Source organism: Hyposmocoma kahamanoa, unplaced genomic scaffold (genome assembly GCF_003589595.1).
Source record: "Hyposmocoma kahamanoa isolate Upper Pololo Valley unplaced genomic scaffold, ASM358959v1 99879, whole genome shotgun sequence".
NCBI classification, from domain to species: domain Eukaryota; kingdom Metazoa; phylum Arthropoda; class Insecta; order Lepidoptera; family Cosmopterigidae; genus Hyposmocoma; species Hyposmocoma kahamanoa.
Window position 1 is genome coordinate 6,110,653 of NW_020656077.1, and position 16,035 is coordinate 6,126,687.

At 36.2% G+C, this 16,035-nt stretch overlaps 2 protein-coding genes across 9 annotated transcripts in view; one reads left to right on the forward strand and one right to left on the reverse strand.

Annotated features, from left to right (window-relative positions):
• The window catches only part of LOC113239344 (tight junction protein ZO-1), a 212,423-nt gene that overhangs the window by 120,588 nt on the left and 75,800 nt on the right, over positions 1 to 16,035 (forward strand). For 7 of the 8 annotated variants that reach the window (XR_003311180.1, XM_026476295.1, XM_026476296.1 and 4 more), the window contains one exon: positions 2,664 to 2,805. Coding sequence is in view for 7 of the 8 variants with exons in the window: in XM_026476295.1 (XP_026332080.1) it covers positions 2,664 to 2,805 (142 nt within the window). In the remaining variant the exon portion in view is untranslated. Of the gene's footprint in view, positions 1 to 2,663; positions 2,806 to 5,626; positions 6,206 to 16,035 lie in introns of those variants that run through there. The other variant, XM_026476299.1, reaches the window with a different exon arrangement.
• On the reverse strand, positions 3,291 to 4,319 carry LOC113239346 (thioredoxin domain-containing protein 12-like). The gene is made up of 3 exons (XM_026476304.1): positions 3,819 to 4,319; positions 3,583 to 3,733; positions 3,291 to 3,469 (listed from the first exon to the last, which is right to left on the reverse strand). The coding sequence occupies exons 1-3, from the start codon at positions 4,151 to 4,153 to the stop codon at positions 3,440 to 3,442; spliced, it is 516 nt and encodes a 171-aa protein (XP_026332089.1). The 5' UTR covers positions 4,154 to 4,319; the 3' UTR covers positions 3,291 to 3,439.

A 16,035-nucleotide genomic window follows, 5' to 3' on the forward strand; every position in this document is an offset into this window, starting at 1 on the left:
AAACGGATCCAACACCCAGTCTGGTATTTCCAAGTTCAAAATGTCTTGGTATCGTTCGGTGAAGTCAATGTGAAGGTTTTCCAAATGTTGGCACTAGGCAAACAAGTCGTCGTTACTGCAGGATACTGATAAATTCGGAAAATTGTGAAACTCACGTGTGTCCATATTCCTTTTGTGTAGAAGCAGTTTGGCTGCGAAAGCAGCAACGACATTTTTAGTTTTAATTAAATTTAGTTCATCGCCTTGCAGTTGGAGATTCATATCGTTGAACAATTTATACAGGTCTGTCATGTAAGCTATATCATTCTTTGATGTAATGAGCTTGTTGCCCAATTCTGTATCTATAGTTTCCAAGAGCTCTATCACAGAGTCAAACAGGTTGTAAAATCGAGTCGGACAATTGCCTCTTGATAGCCAACGAACTTCAGTATGAAACAACAAACGGTTGAAATCTTCGTCGTTAGTAACACAATGCTGATGAAATAATCTATCATTCAAAAAATTGTTACGGATTTTATTGACTGCTTTGATGACATATTGCAGTGATTGAAATAGTCGTTCACTTACATTTCTAGAAACCAATAGTTCTTCACATATTTTCTCATCTTTAATAAACCTTACGTAAGAGTTGCAACACAATGCTTCATAAGTTGGTAAAGTGGACTCATCGAGCTGAATTGAGAATTAACTAGTCCTCAGATGATTGCACAATGATTCTTCAATGTTTCAGCCATTTCATCAATTCGTCTTTGCACAGAATTATTTCTCAAAGGAATTTTTCGGATAATATGCGGCCGGTTTATGAAGCACAACAGTTACTATTTTCTTTATCGCTGGCAAAATTACTTCTTCTCCGATTTGTGTGGTTTGCCTTTTTGAGCAATTAACAAAGAGATATTGTACGAAACTCGAAGTCCGTCGTCATCTTGCTTAGCAGCCGCCGAAAAGAGTTTTGCTACACTTGGCTGAGTATTATGCTTCTTCTCTAGGTCTTGAAAATATGCTACATTCTTGTCTTTCTTATCTGGATGCATTTTATTCAAATGATCTGACGGTCTTGAAGGCTTCATTCATTCATAAAATAAATATTACTTTGTTTATATAGGATTGCATAGGCAGCACGCACCGACAGGAATAAGACAAACATGCATAAACTCGTCTTATCTCATTCGACGCTCAGTCGTACTCAACAAGTAAGAACAAGTATTCTATGAACCAGCCGATTGATACAGGAATGCACAAATCGGGTTATTTAACAAAAACTTGTTAAAACATGATTGCCCGCGGTCTATTATTTACAAAAATTACCTATCTAGGAATATTAATAACTATTAAAATGCGAACTGTTTCTGTTGCCTTATTATTTGTTAGTTTGTGTCTACTTTCATTTCGAAACGGAGCAACCGATTGACATGATTTTTATTTTATTTATTCAATAAAACAGGACAGATATGAACTACACGGAGAAAAATGTCGAACCGAGTTAGTTTGAGCAATTTCTTAATATTTGTTGATATTCACAAGTCATAGTCGAGAGTCGAGAGCTCAGTCGTTGTCTAAGAGTCTTCCTAGATGAAATTACAAATCTCCCCCTAAGCCTCTACACAACGCCCCCATTTTTTTCTGGGTCTCTTACCGCCCCCCTTTAGGCCTGCAGCGCCCACAAAGGGGCGTTATCGCCCACTTTGGGAAAGGCTGTTCTAATCTGTATAATGTGGATTATTCCATTTATCCAAAGCCAAAATTTTGAATTCGACCTGCCTAAATGGGACTTGATGTGAATGAACTTTCGTGGACCCCCCACTAAAGTTTAATCCTAATTTTTTCGCTGACATGGACTCCTTGTAGGAGCCAATTTGCGGATCATCGGTGTAGTCAAATGGTTGGTTAGGCTAAGAGGAATACCGGGGGAACAGAGATTTGTAGTCTTAATCCATTATCTAAAGAGTTTAGCACTATAGTCTCTCAGTTGATGAAACAGACAAACAAATTAGTTTAAACAATTTTAAAGAAATGCCGCTACGATGCTCCAAATCCAAAAGGCGGAAAAACAAATTTGGCAGTTGTGTAATCTTGAGAACACGGGGTATAGGTACATTGTTTTTTTGAAATACGATGAATGTTTCTGGTACACCATCTTTTGGGGTAAGAGAAATGTTAGTGCCATTTCAACTTTCTCGGTAAATACATCGTAAGTGTTGAATTTAGCACAATGATTGGTAAAACATGTAAAGCAGATAGACAACGGCAGGTTTAGTGTCCTTCAAAATTATTATACGCCTATCAGTAGGGTTAGCGCGACTTGCGCGAGAGCGACATAAAACACGAGATCTCTATGTGAGAATAACAGTATCTCGCCCTTTGTCGCTCTCGCGCTAGTCGCGCCATGTCATGCTAGCCCTACTGTTATTCTTAGAGCTCAAAACATATGACTCAAAATAAAGTTTGTTCCCCTTACCGCACCTGATTATAATCATAATGGCGACCGTTTATTGGTGGTCATGCTAGCATGTCATACTGATATGAAGAGTTGTTTGTATTGGTAGTACCTTCTTTGCCAGCTACTTATATCAACTCAGTGAATTATTATCTATATTTCGTCGGCATTAGGTGACAAGTGCTATCAGTGCATCGTCTACAAAAATTCTGCTATTTGTTCACAGAGAATCGCCCCGATCGCGTCGGTCTATGTCCCAATGCTCGTGTACCAGCGTTTCTCGGCGGTCCTCGTCTGCAGCATCGCCCATGTTGCTGCCGCCGCTCAACAACACAATGGAGATGTACGTCGAACCCGTCGTGGAGGACGTAAGTATCTTAGTTACTCAAACACAAAGACATTTCAGGCACAAATCATTAACGCGTGTATATACAGGTACCAGTGAACAGAACCGTTTACAAGGAAACTAAGAGGGCTTGTGTCAATGATCTTAGGTAAATACTTTAAGAACAGTTAGTAAAATTTAAAAAAAATGTGTTAAAATATATATAAGAATCTACCGGTGTCTTATTTGACTTTTTTTATATCAAGTGACGGGACGAACAAGTCGTGCGCCTGATGTTAAGCTACTTACACGCCTGTCCATAGCAGTGCCACTCAGAGCTTCTTATCTATAAGATCTGAGTGATAAGTTGAAAAGTCCCATGTGCCTGTAATTTCACCAGCACCCTTACCCTACAAAACCGGAACACAGCGGCAGAAATAGGAAAGGTGGCAGTACTTCCCTGGACGAACTCTTTCACAAGGACCTCTAGTGCTACTAAGACTTTCCAAAACAGAAGATCTCCCGTGTGGTCGTTTGCTCAATAGTGTATTTCATTATGAAACAATTCAATATTTGCTTGTCAATTTAATTTAAAATATCCCCCACAAGCTCCATCTTTACTCGGACGTTTCGATATAAGTACTTAATTCGATATCTTCTCTCTTTCACCCTCTATTTTATTTCGATCTGTTACTTTTAGGTACTTCCTGTAAGTAATAATTTTTTTATCATTGAAGTGTTACAGTACTATAGTTGTTAGTCAGAGTAACGACGGGCGCATAAAATTATTACAAATCAATCTTATTAGAAACATTCATACATCGAATCGTTCGTGTTTGTACTTCTGAAGAGCTTTTTTCATTGATTTAGCTATTTGCTCCGGTTTACTGTAGAAGTATCTGTGTTGAGAGCTGCCTTCTTCGTTTATGATATCCCCGTCGATTTTACCGGTTGGTGATAGGAACAATATTCTGGAATGACATAAGCAAGTGGGAGATACTTCTGGTTAAATTAAGAACCGTAGATAAATTAGTTCACACGAATATATATGCTTACCGGGGAATATATGTTCCATCGGGGGCAAAACTACTGCTTTCCGGTTCCTCGTCGTCTACTAAATTGACCATGACAAAGTGTTGGCTTAGAGACTGGATCTCAGGAGAGGTGGCAAACTTTGGCTTTAGGTTCTTGCAAGCTTTGCACCATGATTTGTGTATTATCACCATCAAAGGTTTATGGTGGTGCGAGGCAATCTGTACTCCAGACTCCAAAGAGCCCGCCCATACATAGTCTTTTCCGAAACCATTATCTTTACCAAGCAGGGGAGAGCAGTGTACAGTGTCCAAAACGAGACCGAGAAATGCCCTCGTAAAGTTACCAACAACATTCATGGCTTTCGAATTAACGCCAGATATAACGCATACGCAAGAACTGTTGGTAGCTACGGATTATACAAAGATTGTGTTGCGATGGCCCAAATCAGGATTTAAATATTCTCTTTCGCTGTTTAGCCATTTTTAGAAAATAAATAATTATGAGGAACACATTTTTGACGTGAAATTTTAAGGTATTATTATATGAGTGAAGCTTCGATGACATATTTTTTCTCTTTGGATTTCCAGTAGGCTCTGTCAATGCAATATGGTTGTTAGAATGGGGTGAGACTTACATTAAGACTATTGATTGGAAATCATGTTATTATTCTAAGCCGTGTGTATTAAAAATAATATCCTACGCGAAACCTACCACAAAATAAACAACAGGTCTGCACGCTTTCCTTTTCTATTAATTAGGCACAACGCCATCTCTGCGATATTGCATGAAATGTGTTGGTACAGCCACGCGGCTAACATCATGTGTTTGAAATAAACTTCGTCCTAGTTCTATGGATAAACGACAGATGGCACTACTAGTTTTTTTTTATAAGTACGGACGTGAATATAATTATTTGTAAAACCTACTGTTATGTAATCTGATCTTTATACCACACAGGAAATTAAATCCGTACTTAGTAACGTCAAAATTGTCTATATTTTTTAGTCTAAAATCAGATTGATCTAGATTTTTAAATCTGGTTTCCCATACATAATATAATGGGGCCTGGTCCATGTAAAATTTGTTTCAAGCATTTTCTTTAGTATTGTACTTTGATAACATGATAGCCGCACGCTGAAATTGTGTCCCAAAAGGGCTCGGCCAGAGACGTCCTATATGACATCGTGGAGATGCTACATGATGAGATTATTAGCCACATTTTAGTCAGTCAATTGATAATGTAAACATGCAATGACAACTTTTTAAAGTTAGTGAAGTGGATCGGCGCGCGAGCTGCGTGCGTGCTTTTTTTCCTTCAATTTCAAATCTCTACTAATAATAATTTTGGATTGTATCTGTTATAAGTATTTAGTAAAACATTTATTTTTAAGTTCATTGCTACGTTTCACGTCAAATAATAATTATTGGCGTACATCATAGTAGAGCGGCTTGCGCACCGGTTTTCATGGTGCGCCACCTCTGAGGTCCTAGGTTCGATTCTCGGCCGGGTCAATGTAGAAATTAACTTTTCTATATTATCGAGCGAGGGTCTGGGTGTTTGCGGTACCGTCGTTGTTCCCGATTTCCATTAACACAAGTGTTTTAGTTACTTACTTTGGGACCATAGCCACGTATGTGATATTGTCTAATATTTATTTAATTTAAATGTGTTAATTGAATACCATTGGAGCTTGAAAAAAAATGTTGTTTGAATAAGTAATTTATATTATTATTATACATAGGAAAGAGCGTAACTCCACGGGCAACACTGAGTATTCAACTATGTCGAAACTTCGCGCTCCACGTAGCCCATTGGAAAAAGCAGATAAACTATGATAATTAGATGTAATGTGTACATGATTGTGTCTCTACGCCCCAAGAGCATGTGTACACGCATTTCATACTGTAACGTGAAGCGCGCTGTTCATCTCGACAAGTCGCGTGCGCATACAATCCCGGACCGCTTCACCCGCGCGCTCTCCAGTCCCATTTGCCAACGAGGTGCTAGGGATCCAAATATTTCCATAAAATATTTATCTATTAGAGACCTCGTTACATCTTAATTTAAAAATGTATACTACATTAGTGGCTTATTTTTTGTTCTAAAATAAGTTCTACTTACACTGCGGTCAGTGAAAACTGTGCTTCAGATTTTTATCGCGCGAATGCAGCTTGAGTAAAAGCGGTTTGAGAACATTTCAGTGGATTAATGTATAATGATCAGCATGTACGCAAATCAAGGGCGTAATCGGAACATGTACGGGACAGTACGATCCATGATGCCGTCGCGAACGACGCCCCTCGCCCCCGCTATCGAGGACATAATGTACACAGCGCCTTATTTCTACCACATACCACCACCGCCACAACCCTTAAATACTTATCCTGGAAGGAAACGTCGTAAAAGGGTAAGTAATGCGTAACAAATGTTACTCAACAAAACTTAATGTTACTGAATAAAATTAACAAGCAGTCTGAACATCACATCATTTTATGAAACCCATAGAAAAGTGTAGATTTTGTTTACGGTGAAGATCCAATGGGCCGTAGTGCCGTTTTATGCGGTCTCACTGCATCGGACTTATTCTCGACGACGATAAGTATCAAGCATATACGACAAAAAGTTGTACGATATCACAAAAGACGTTGTAAACACAAAAGCGTCGAAAAAGAAACTTGAAGATCTTTTACTCATGTTGAATATATTGTGATCTGTGTGTTAATCATAGGTGCTCATTTTTTCTTTAAATATATCGTACAATTTTTTGGGCTCTTGATGTGTTGGTTGGTTCTCGCTGTTCACATTTGCATATATTATATGTTCCGCTATAATAACTTGACTTTGTTTTTATGTATTTATTAACATATTAAAACGCTGATACGATCAAAGTAGATTTCCAGAGTATTTAGTTCGCTTCGTAATTTCTCGGTGCATTGAGACTAGAATTGGTAACTCGATTGTTAAGTGATTTCTTTTATTAGCAAAAAGTTTAGAGGAAAATGATAGAAACAAGGCAAAAGGACACAAAGTTCGGATAAAAAAATCTCAAATAAGAAACTAAAAACTGACACGACGACAAGTGACAAATATTTGAAGTACTCAATAGGAATTTACCCTTAGAGGATGAAAAAAAATAAAAGTCTAAGAATTTACCATAAAGGATGGAAAAAAATAAAGGAGGAATTTACTATGAAGTGACTCTGGGTTACATTTTCTTTGTTATCTGTGGAGACTAAATTGTTTTCGCACTTATTCCATTTTTATGCACTTATTATTTTCAGCTATTACCATCTCATTTCCATTTCCTTTCATAATTTCCATCCTTCATTGTTTAGATATACCTACATATACTACCTACCCTATCCTGTTGATCACCGCACCAAAATTCCTTTTGCTTTTATTTTTATTCCGCGATTTCCTTTCCCCGTTTTTAAATCCCATTAGTAACCGTCAACCCACATCAAAGTTACACAACAACAACTGCGACGACAATGATATCCTGAAGTCTCAAGAAGGAAGAAAATATTGGAAGAATTATCAAAAATTGGCAACTCAATCGAAATTGCATATGGCCAAAGGCTGGACGCCTTAGTGCCAGGAAATAAGAAAAAAAAAGTTTATGGTCCTTGTAAAAAAATCTTTTTGCTGCTTGGTGGAAAGTACTTTCGCCATGTATTATGGATGGACTGGATAACTCCAGTTCTACTAAGTTACAATTAATTTTTAGCCCTTACAAGATCGGAAAAAACACAAGAGACAGAATACCCCAGTGAATACATAATACGTTATTATCGACATTGTTTATGTATAACATACTGTACCTACGGTCTACGAGATTCGTATATCATTGACTCTTGCCAGGTCTGCATAGCAAATTCTTTTTTAAGAAAATTGACAATTTTAGTTTAGGAAAAAAGAGTACTAATGTCAGCCAACATTAAACCGAGTCGTCATATAAGTGACGTCATGCTCTAACCGTGTATTTACGTACCTTGACCTATATCATTTTTTTTCTCTTTTTCTTGTAAATGGGGCTTGTTGATGGCAAATCAGATGTATTCGTGCCGTGTATGAACTGCCCTGAGCTGACAAACCCATTGCCGTCACACGAACGATCGTTAGTATTCTACTTAGTGCAGTACCTATGCTATGTATGAACATCGGGTTCTCTTGGAGATAGTCATGGATTCCTATTGATAATCTGGAATTATAATTTTTTATGCAAGTGCACATTACACTATTATAATCTTATTATTATTGGATATGTAACATTAGTTTGGCACGTGAGTGGATGCTTTCATAATGAACGCTTACGATTCGCTGAAGTCTTAGGTTCTGACGCCAAATTTACATCCTGGACACTACTACACATCTCCGATGTATAGTAATTATAGGCCAAATTAAATAAATACCATATTCTTGCAGTGATGAGGTGCTTACTGTTTATAAATATAAGATAATTTCACGCACATCAATAACATTATTAAAAACACTTAAACAAAATGTTGTGTTGAAGTCACATCGTTCATTTGCACTAAGTTCAGCTTGTGTGCGGTTCCAAAATATGCCTCGTCCCACCGCCGTCAGGTCTGTGGACTATTGCTTGCCTCTCTATCAGCTTGGGCTTAGCCGAGGTTTCTTTTTTCCAAAACGGTAACGGTAATTGGAAGAATCCGAACGAGAATGCGACACACGACGTCATTGACATTACAAATAACATGAACTTGATTTGCTCTTTTCTATCCATTTCATTCAATTAGGTCTTGTAATTTGAAACACATACCAATAACCTTATATAAATATTATATAAAAAAGGATTTAATAATAAAAAAATGTATTCTTTTTACGGTTTCAAAATTAAATGGTACATACTAAATCTATGGTTTCAAACATTTCATTTACCGGTCGTCATTGTCACAGATTAATTGACTTACTTCTCTGTTTTTGTCTTTGGTTACTGGTATTTCTTCTCTTTGTTTTAATTAAAATTGTAACTTTTACTTTTTAATATGCAGATAATGGTAAGCAGCCACGACTGCTACGGACACTAAGAAACACCTAATAGTGTGCTGCATATCTTTGATTTTATGTTTAATTTGGAAGACGTTTCTCTGAGGTGATTATTTTTGTATAATTTAAATTATTCGATGTCATTTAAAACCATGGGGCTATGCTAGCATGCGGGCTATGAGACAAGTCGTGCTTGGCTTGCATTGGCTACGAGTGTTTTGAATGCGAAAAAATAAAAATATATTAGATAACAAAAATTATGAATATAAGTTGTTTTTTAATATTAAGTGACGGGACGAACAAGTCGTGTGACTGGTGGTAAACTATACGCCAGTCCGTAAAAGTTGCAGTGCCACTCAGAGCTTTAAATCGCAAAGATCTGAGCGACACTGCCACTGAACCTATCATCTTGAGACATAAGTTGACAAGTCCCATCTGCCTGTAATTTCACCAGCACCATTTACCGTTCCAAACAGGAAAGCAGTAATGCTCGCATTACTGCTTGGCTACAGAAGTAGATATGGTGGCAGTACGTCTCTAGACGAACCCTTTCACAGGGAGCTCTCCTGCTACTAATAGGTATAATAAGTTTTGTAATAAACTCACTTTCGTATGTTTATCTACTGAAGGTACACATTAAAAGCACATCATTTAAACATTTTGGACTTTCGACCGTTGAAATAGTAAGTGATATAGAATTGAATTTTAAAAGCTTGAAGCTCAACGTTCTCTTGACAATGCTCTTAAATAAAACTGAAATTAAAATTTAAGAAACTACCGATACAACAGCGTGCTTCAAATTCAATAAAATCACAGAAACACAATAGTACGACAAAAAAATTTAAAATGTGATCTCCGTACAGAGTACTAAAAAAACCGACCTCAAAAGTAGGTACGTGGAATTACATCTATTTGCCAAGTTTTATTGAAATATCCCCTAGTTCGCCACTATACAGGACTTGATACTGGAGATAATAAAAATCGGTTCTCACTACTCAAAGTATATTGAGAGAGAAAAACGCCTTGAATTGCCGAATAGCAAAATCAACCATTAAAATAAATGCTCCTTATAATAAAATTTAGGCGCTATTTATATAAATGAATCTTCATGCGTGATCAGCCACCCTTAGAGGTGGATGATTTTCTTCAAAATCAATTGGGATCACTATGGAGGTACCCTCTTTCCAACAAAGAAAGAATCATGAAAATCGGTTCAGAAATACCGGAGCTATCGCGTAACATACATACAAAAAAAACATACAGACGAATTGAGAACCTCCTCCTTTTTTTTAAGTCGGTTGAAAAAACCATTATGTTGCGTGTCACGTAAGATATGGAAACTCTCGATTTTGTTTAATTTGAGTGTAATTTCGTGCTGTATCTTTATTTTTAACAAGGCCTTTAACACTATACTATAATATGGTGTTTGTTGCCTCTTAGGCATCATAATAATATATTAAGCAATATGTTACGTAAGTATAGATCTTTTTGGCTACTTTGTGTGGCGGGTGTCACAAAACAATATTTATGTCTTCATTCCGTTCAATCTCCTCAATTCCAAATCGTATGTATTCTTGCAGCCCTAGTGTGGTGACACTTCACTAACAGGTGGATCCAGGTCTTTTATTATTTTACAATAATTGCAGAGGGGTGAGGCTTTGCTACCTATCAAGTGATAAAATTTATTTAGTGGAATGTGACCGGATCTAATTCTAAATGTTGACCACCAAGCGCACGACTTGTTCGTCCCGTCAAGTGGTTATTACAAAAGAAAAGTGATCAGGACAAGAAAGTAGAAATTTATGGACAGGCGTGTAGTTTACCAACAGGCACACGCCTTGTTCGTCCCCTCACTTGATGTTATAAAAAAAAATCGCAATGATCTGAGGAGCACTGCCACTGCACCTATCACCCTGAGATATAAGTTGACAATAACCTGTAATTTCACCAGCACTCTTACCCTTCAAAACCGGAACACAGTAACGCTGACATTACTGCTCAGCGGCAGAAATAGGTAAGGTGGCAGCACAAGGCGGCACTGGAAATAGATCCTTTTTGAAAATTTGTTACATAGTGTTATTTAAAATATATTCATGTAGGTATTGTCTTGCGCTAGACATTTATTTATTTGATAATATTGTATATTGGGAGGGGAATTGACAATTATTTTTACACTACGTAATACTAAACAGACCACACAAAAGCTTAAACAAATTAATGTAAAAAATAGGACCACTTCTCAACTATTGCACCTACCTAAAGAACACATAATAATTGTTCTAAGTGTGCTAAACACGCTGTTGCAAGCGGGCAAAGCGAGTTAAAAGTGCTTGTAAACGCCCACTAAAATTGCATCTCGATAAGTTTGTGAATCTTTATGCCCGCTTTCCGCTGCTAAATGAGCAAGAAATAGCTGAGCGAAGTAAAATAGTTTTGTCTTTCCACTACAAAAGAGATTCACTAAAAAGATTTATTAGCCTTCTATAGTCAGCGGGCTAAGCGGAGTGATCTAGGCGGGATGATCTATGAGATGGGTCAGATGAGCGAATTGTTTTCCTTCCATAGCGAGCAGGCTTAGCGGAGTGAGTTAGGCGGCGGAAAAGTAAAAAATCAGTTTCAGTTTTTGTTATGTGTAGAAAAAAATCAGAAAGAATAATATACGAAGACATAGTATACGCTATGAATTTTATTTATCCTATTTTTTTTTCATGTCTGAATAAATTAGGGGGAATAATATATTTTGGAAAGTTGTAGAATATCTATAGAAGTCTTAAAATATCACAAATCGCTTTCCTTCAGAGCACGTTTAGTCCTATAATATTGTCTTTGCGGAGTTCGTTTAAAACTAGCGTGCGATACAATAACACCGGTCACCCATCCTAACTCACCGAGTTTGCTTTGCTTGCGAGTCAAACCGCTGGAAACCCGTTCAACTCTGCAACCTCTTTTGTAACTCTTTTAACTCACTGAGTCGTTTGCAGTGAAAGCACTTCTAAGGAGTTTACCGTTGCGAGTCAAACTAAGTCCGTACGGAGCCCGTTTCGCTCGCAGTGGAAGGCGGGCATTTGGTTGTGGACGAGTTAAATTCGTTTTTAGTTGTGTTTATTTAAAATAGGTTAACTTTTGTCCACAATCTCGCCATAAGGAGGATTAAGAATTAAGTGTGTTAATCGGAATGTCATTCTTATTGGTAAACATTTTTAGAGGTCGTCAAAGTGAAACTTAATATATTTTGTAACATAAAGTGTGAAAATTTGCCGCTCAACTTACCCTTGTAATAATTACATTCAACATACTGATTACACGACTGTTGTAGACGTTTCATTCTAAGTACATGGTTAAGTCCACAACATTCGAGATATTTCTGTCGAAATGGAAAGGGTTCTATGTATAAATAAATTATAGACATGATTATTATGTAAACTATGTTACAATTACAAAAATGTTTTCCACATTTGAAGCTATCAGCGTAAGTGGTGTAAACCCATGAAATGCGTCTTTTTTTTATAACCTCAAATGACGGGACGAACAAGTCGTGCGTTTGAATCTTAGAGGATGGAAAAAAAAAGTTTGAACGTAAGTTATACGCCTGGTCCTAACAGTTACAGTGCCACTCAGAGTTTTAAATTGCAAAAATCACCCTGTGACACAAGTTGACAAGTCTCATGTGCAATTTCACCAAATGCCTATAGAGGTTGTAAATGTAGAATGAGGGATTTAAAATTACTTTAATTAATTTTTATATTAATATTATGAGCGGACAGCGCAGTCGGGTAGCAACGTTACTATTCAGGGTTAATATAGTCCTAGTAGAATTATGAGCAATCTAAAATTATATTTTTAATCGACTTCAAAAACAGTAGGAGGTTCTCAATTCGACTGTATGTTTTTTTGTATATATATTACGCGATAATTCCGGTATTTGTGAACCGATTTTCGTGATTCTTTTTTTGTTGGAAAGAGGATACTTCCATAGTGGTCCCATTTAATTTTGAAGAAAATCATCCACCTCTAAGGGTGGCTGTTCGTGCATGAAGATTCATTTATATAAATAGCGCCTAAATTTTATTATAAGGAGCATTTATTTTAATGGTTGATTTTGCTATTCGCCAATTCAAGGCGTTTTTCTCTCAATATACTTTGAGTAGTGAGAACCGATTTTTATTGTCTCCTGCGTCAAGTCCCGTATAGTGGCGAACTAGGGGATGAATCCGGGTTTGCGCACTTTCCGGTAACCAATTCAATAAAACTTGTTAATTATATTTAATTCACGTATTTTTGAGGTCGGATTTTTAGTACTCTGTACTAAGATTATTATACATAAAAATAGCATCCGAATATGCAATAATTATGAACTTTAGTACCATTTAAAGCGATATTATACAAAAAATAATAATTAAAAGTGGTTTACACCACTTTTGCGCTGAGAGTCTCATTTATGTATGTATACTTCTATTATTCGTCAAAACACCTTTGTACTCGCCATATTTAGTAGCAATAGAGCTTCTTGTGAACGAGTTCGTCCAGGAAAGTACTACTACCTTACCTATTTCTACCGCCAAACAGTAATGTCAGCATTATGTTTTGAAGGGCAAGAGTCCTGGTGAAATTACAGGCACATGGAACTTGTCAACTTATGTCTCAGGGTGACGGGCATAGTGGCAGTGCCCCTCAGATCTTCAAAGCTCTGAGTGACACTGCAACTGTTATGGACAGGCGTGTAGGCTTACCATCAGGCGCAGTACTTGTTCGTGCCGTCACTTGATATTATAAAAAAAATTGCCATGGAACATTATTCTCGTTACGATACATAATTATATGCATACTTATGCATGAATACTATTATGCTGATTATTGTCCAACCTATACAGGGTGTCCGGTAATGAATGTATCATACTGAAATGGCTTATAGCACAGCTTAAGACTGTTCCAAAAAAAACGCAAAAATAATCTATCCCATGTAGTACCTAAGGAATGTTTTTTTTTCTTAAAAGTTAATTATTTTTATCTTATTTTAGGTTTTTGTGCACTATGACTACAAATGAATGAATTTATTTGGTTTTTTGGTGTCATAATATTCTACGTTAACTGTGTCCTTAGATAAGCAGTAAATGGTATGACTAAGTCATGTACATTAAAAAAAAAAGTTTAACTTCATTTTTCAGAGAAATAATTTATTTTTTACGAAGTTTACGCGCCTTCTGTATAAAAAAAAAAGTATGATAACCTGAGTGGCCAAGTACTTTAAAATAATGTAGGTTTAATGAGGATTTCAAAATGGTATCGTTTCTCATTGTATCTAATGTAAATATGAAATTATTGCTATTAATGTGTAAACGGAGTAAATTTTACTAAAAAACTATGTTTGCAAAATTGGAACATTTCTTATCCTGAATTGTTCTTGACTATTGAGTTTTGATAAAAAATAATATTAGGCATTAATAAAACTTTATTTAAAACTTTATTACAGCAAAATTATGCAAAAATCCAATCAAAGTAATTTTTCAATTGTTGTCTTTAAAGTACTACTATGTCATTTAGAAGAAATTAATCAAAAATTACTTTAGCGGGTCCGATTCCCGGTTCAGACAGTAGATTATTTAAAAATCTTTGAAAGCAGTTCGAATTGTTATTAAAATGAAAATGAAGTCTTCTTTCAGAAAAATGTCTATCTACGATATTTAAGTTACTTTCCCCCGTGTGGCATAGACGCGGGACAACCTGTATACAGTCGGCATTGAAATGGCATGATCGGCTAAATTTACCAATATATTAACACAGACTAAGCGCTGAATTTTATATAAGCGTTGGGTTCAGACGCTCAAAATACTTATTACATTATAAAAATAAACCGTATGTCAATGCATGTAAGATGCGTTATGATTGCAACTAATAATTATAATTATATTGACCATGATATATAACAAGTGTAGGACTTGTTGGTTGTCCTAAATAAATAGAAGTAAAAAATACACAAAACCAAAAACGATTCCAAACTGCCGAGTATTTAAGGTACAGTGTTGATTTTTATCGAATATAAATAAATTGTTAGGCAAAATCAAACACTTTCGATGTGTAGAAAATTTTATGTTTGCTTGACCGATCCAACATTTTGATTGAGATTGTAAATTTCCTACTACATATAAATTATGAAGTGACATTCCGTCTTCTGTTGTTATTATACTTCCGTCAATCAATTGTTACTGTAGGTATTTTGTTATTGATAAAATTTATCTAAAAAAATGTAATATATTTTTTATATGCATTTAGGTTTCTTTTCCTTTTTCTTCCATTTTTTGGGTGGTTCTTCCGGTTGGTCGCATATGCAAGGCGTCATCTCTTCAGGTTCTCGTTCGTCACAAGGAACTTTTCTAATTTTTTTCTGCTCATCGCTGTCTGGTTTTATGGTACAATCGTATGAATTAAAAAAGGGTTCATATTTGCTGAGATCAAAATGCCCGAAAGCGTAGCATAATCCGCTTGTACTGATTAAAGTAATACCCACAATTTTTAACATATCAAATTTATTAAAGTGATCATGTGGTGGACACACTACTTGCGGACACGGAGGCGCCATTTCGTCATATCTTCGAGGTTTCCGTTTAGGACACTGGGCATATACTCTTTCGTTTATTAGCCACCAGAAATGCTTACGACACAAATGATGCCAAAGATGAGAGGGCCTCAGTCCGACCATTGGGCTTGTTTTAATTGAAAATTTGCTTTTTAATGGCGTTTCTCCGTACTTTTGGATTATTTTTTGTATCCTACCATTAGTCTGAACACTTTTAAGTTCGAGTTCATGCGTTTAAATGTTTCAATAACGTCATTTGTACAATATTGTTTAATTGTTCAATTTTAATGTAAAGTTATAAAACTAACAATGATTTTGGTTTTGTTGCGTTATGGCCAACGACGCCCGCGGGTGCTTTGCTCCCATATTGAACCAAGAAAACTTGCGATGAAAGAAATGGAAACCACGAAACAGAAATGTTGACGGTTCATTTAGGTTTTCCGTGAATTATATCAGTGACTCAGTTGATTTTGTAAAAGTATTGTTGCCATGATTTATCCTGTAATTTTGATATAGATGACAGTTTGACTTGGACTTTGAAGTTTTGACTTGAAGTATTATTTTTCTTATTTTATACAGTTATTTTAACTTTTTCTTCAAATAAGTTCGGAAAGAGACACATTTTCAAAACAACCTTAGGAATCGAAAACATT

Bases quoted from the DNA above. Each gene is read 5' to 3' on its own strand.
- LOC113239346 (XM_026476304.1), bottom strand. From the start codon at position 4,153: ATGAATGTTGTTGGTAACTTTACGAGGGCATTTCTCGGTCTCGTTTTG. The intron at 3,734-3,818 runs GTAAGCATATAT...ATGTCATTCCAG, and splicing joins GATGGAACATATATTCCCCG to AATATTGTTCCTATCACCAA. The intron at 3,470-3,582 runs GTATGAATGTTT...TATTACTTACAG, and splicing joins ACAAACACGAACGATTCGAT to GAAGTACCTAAAAGTAACAG.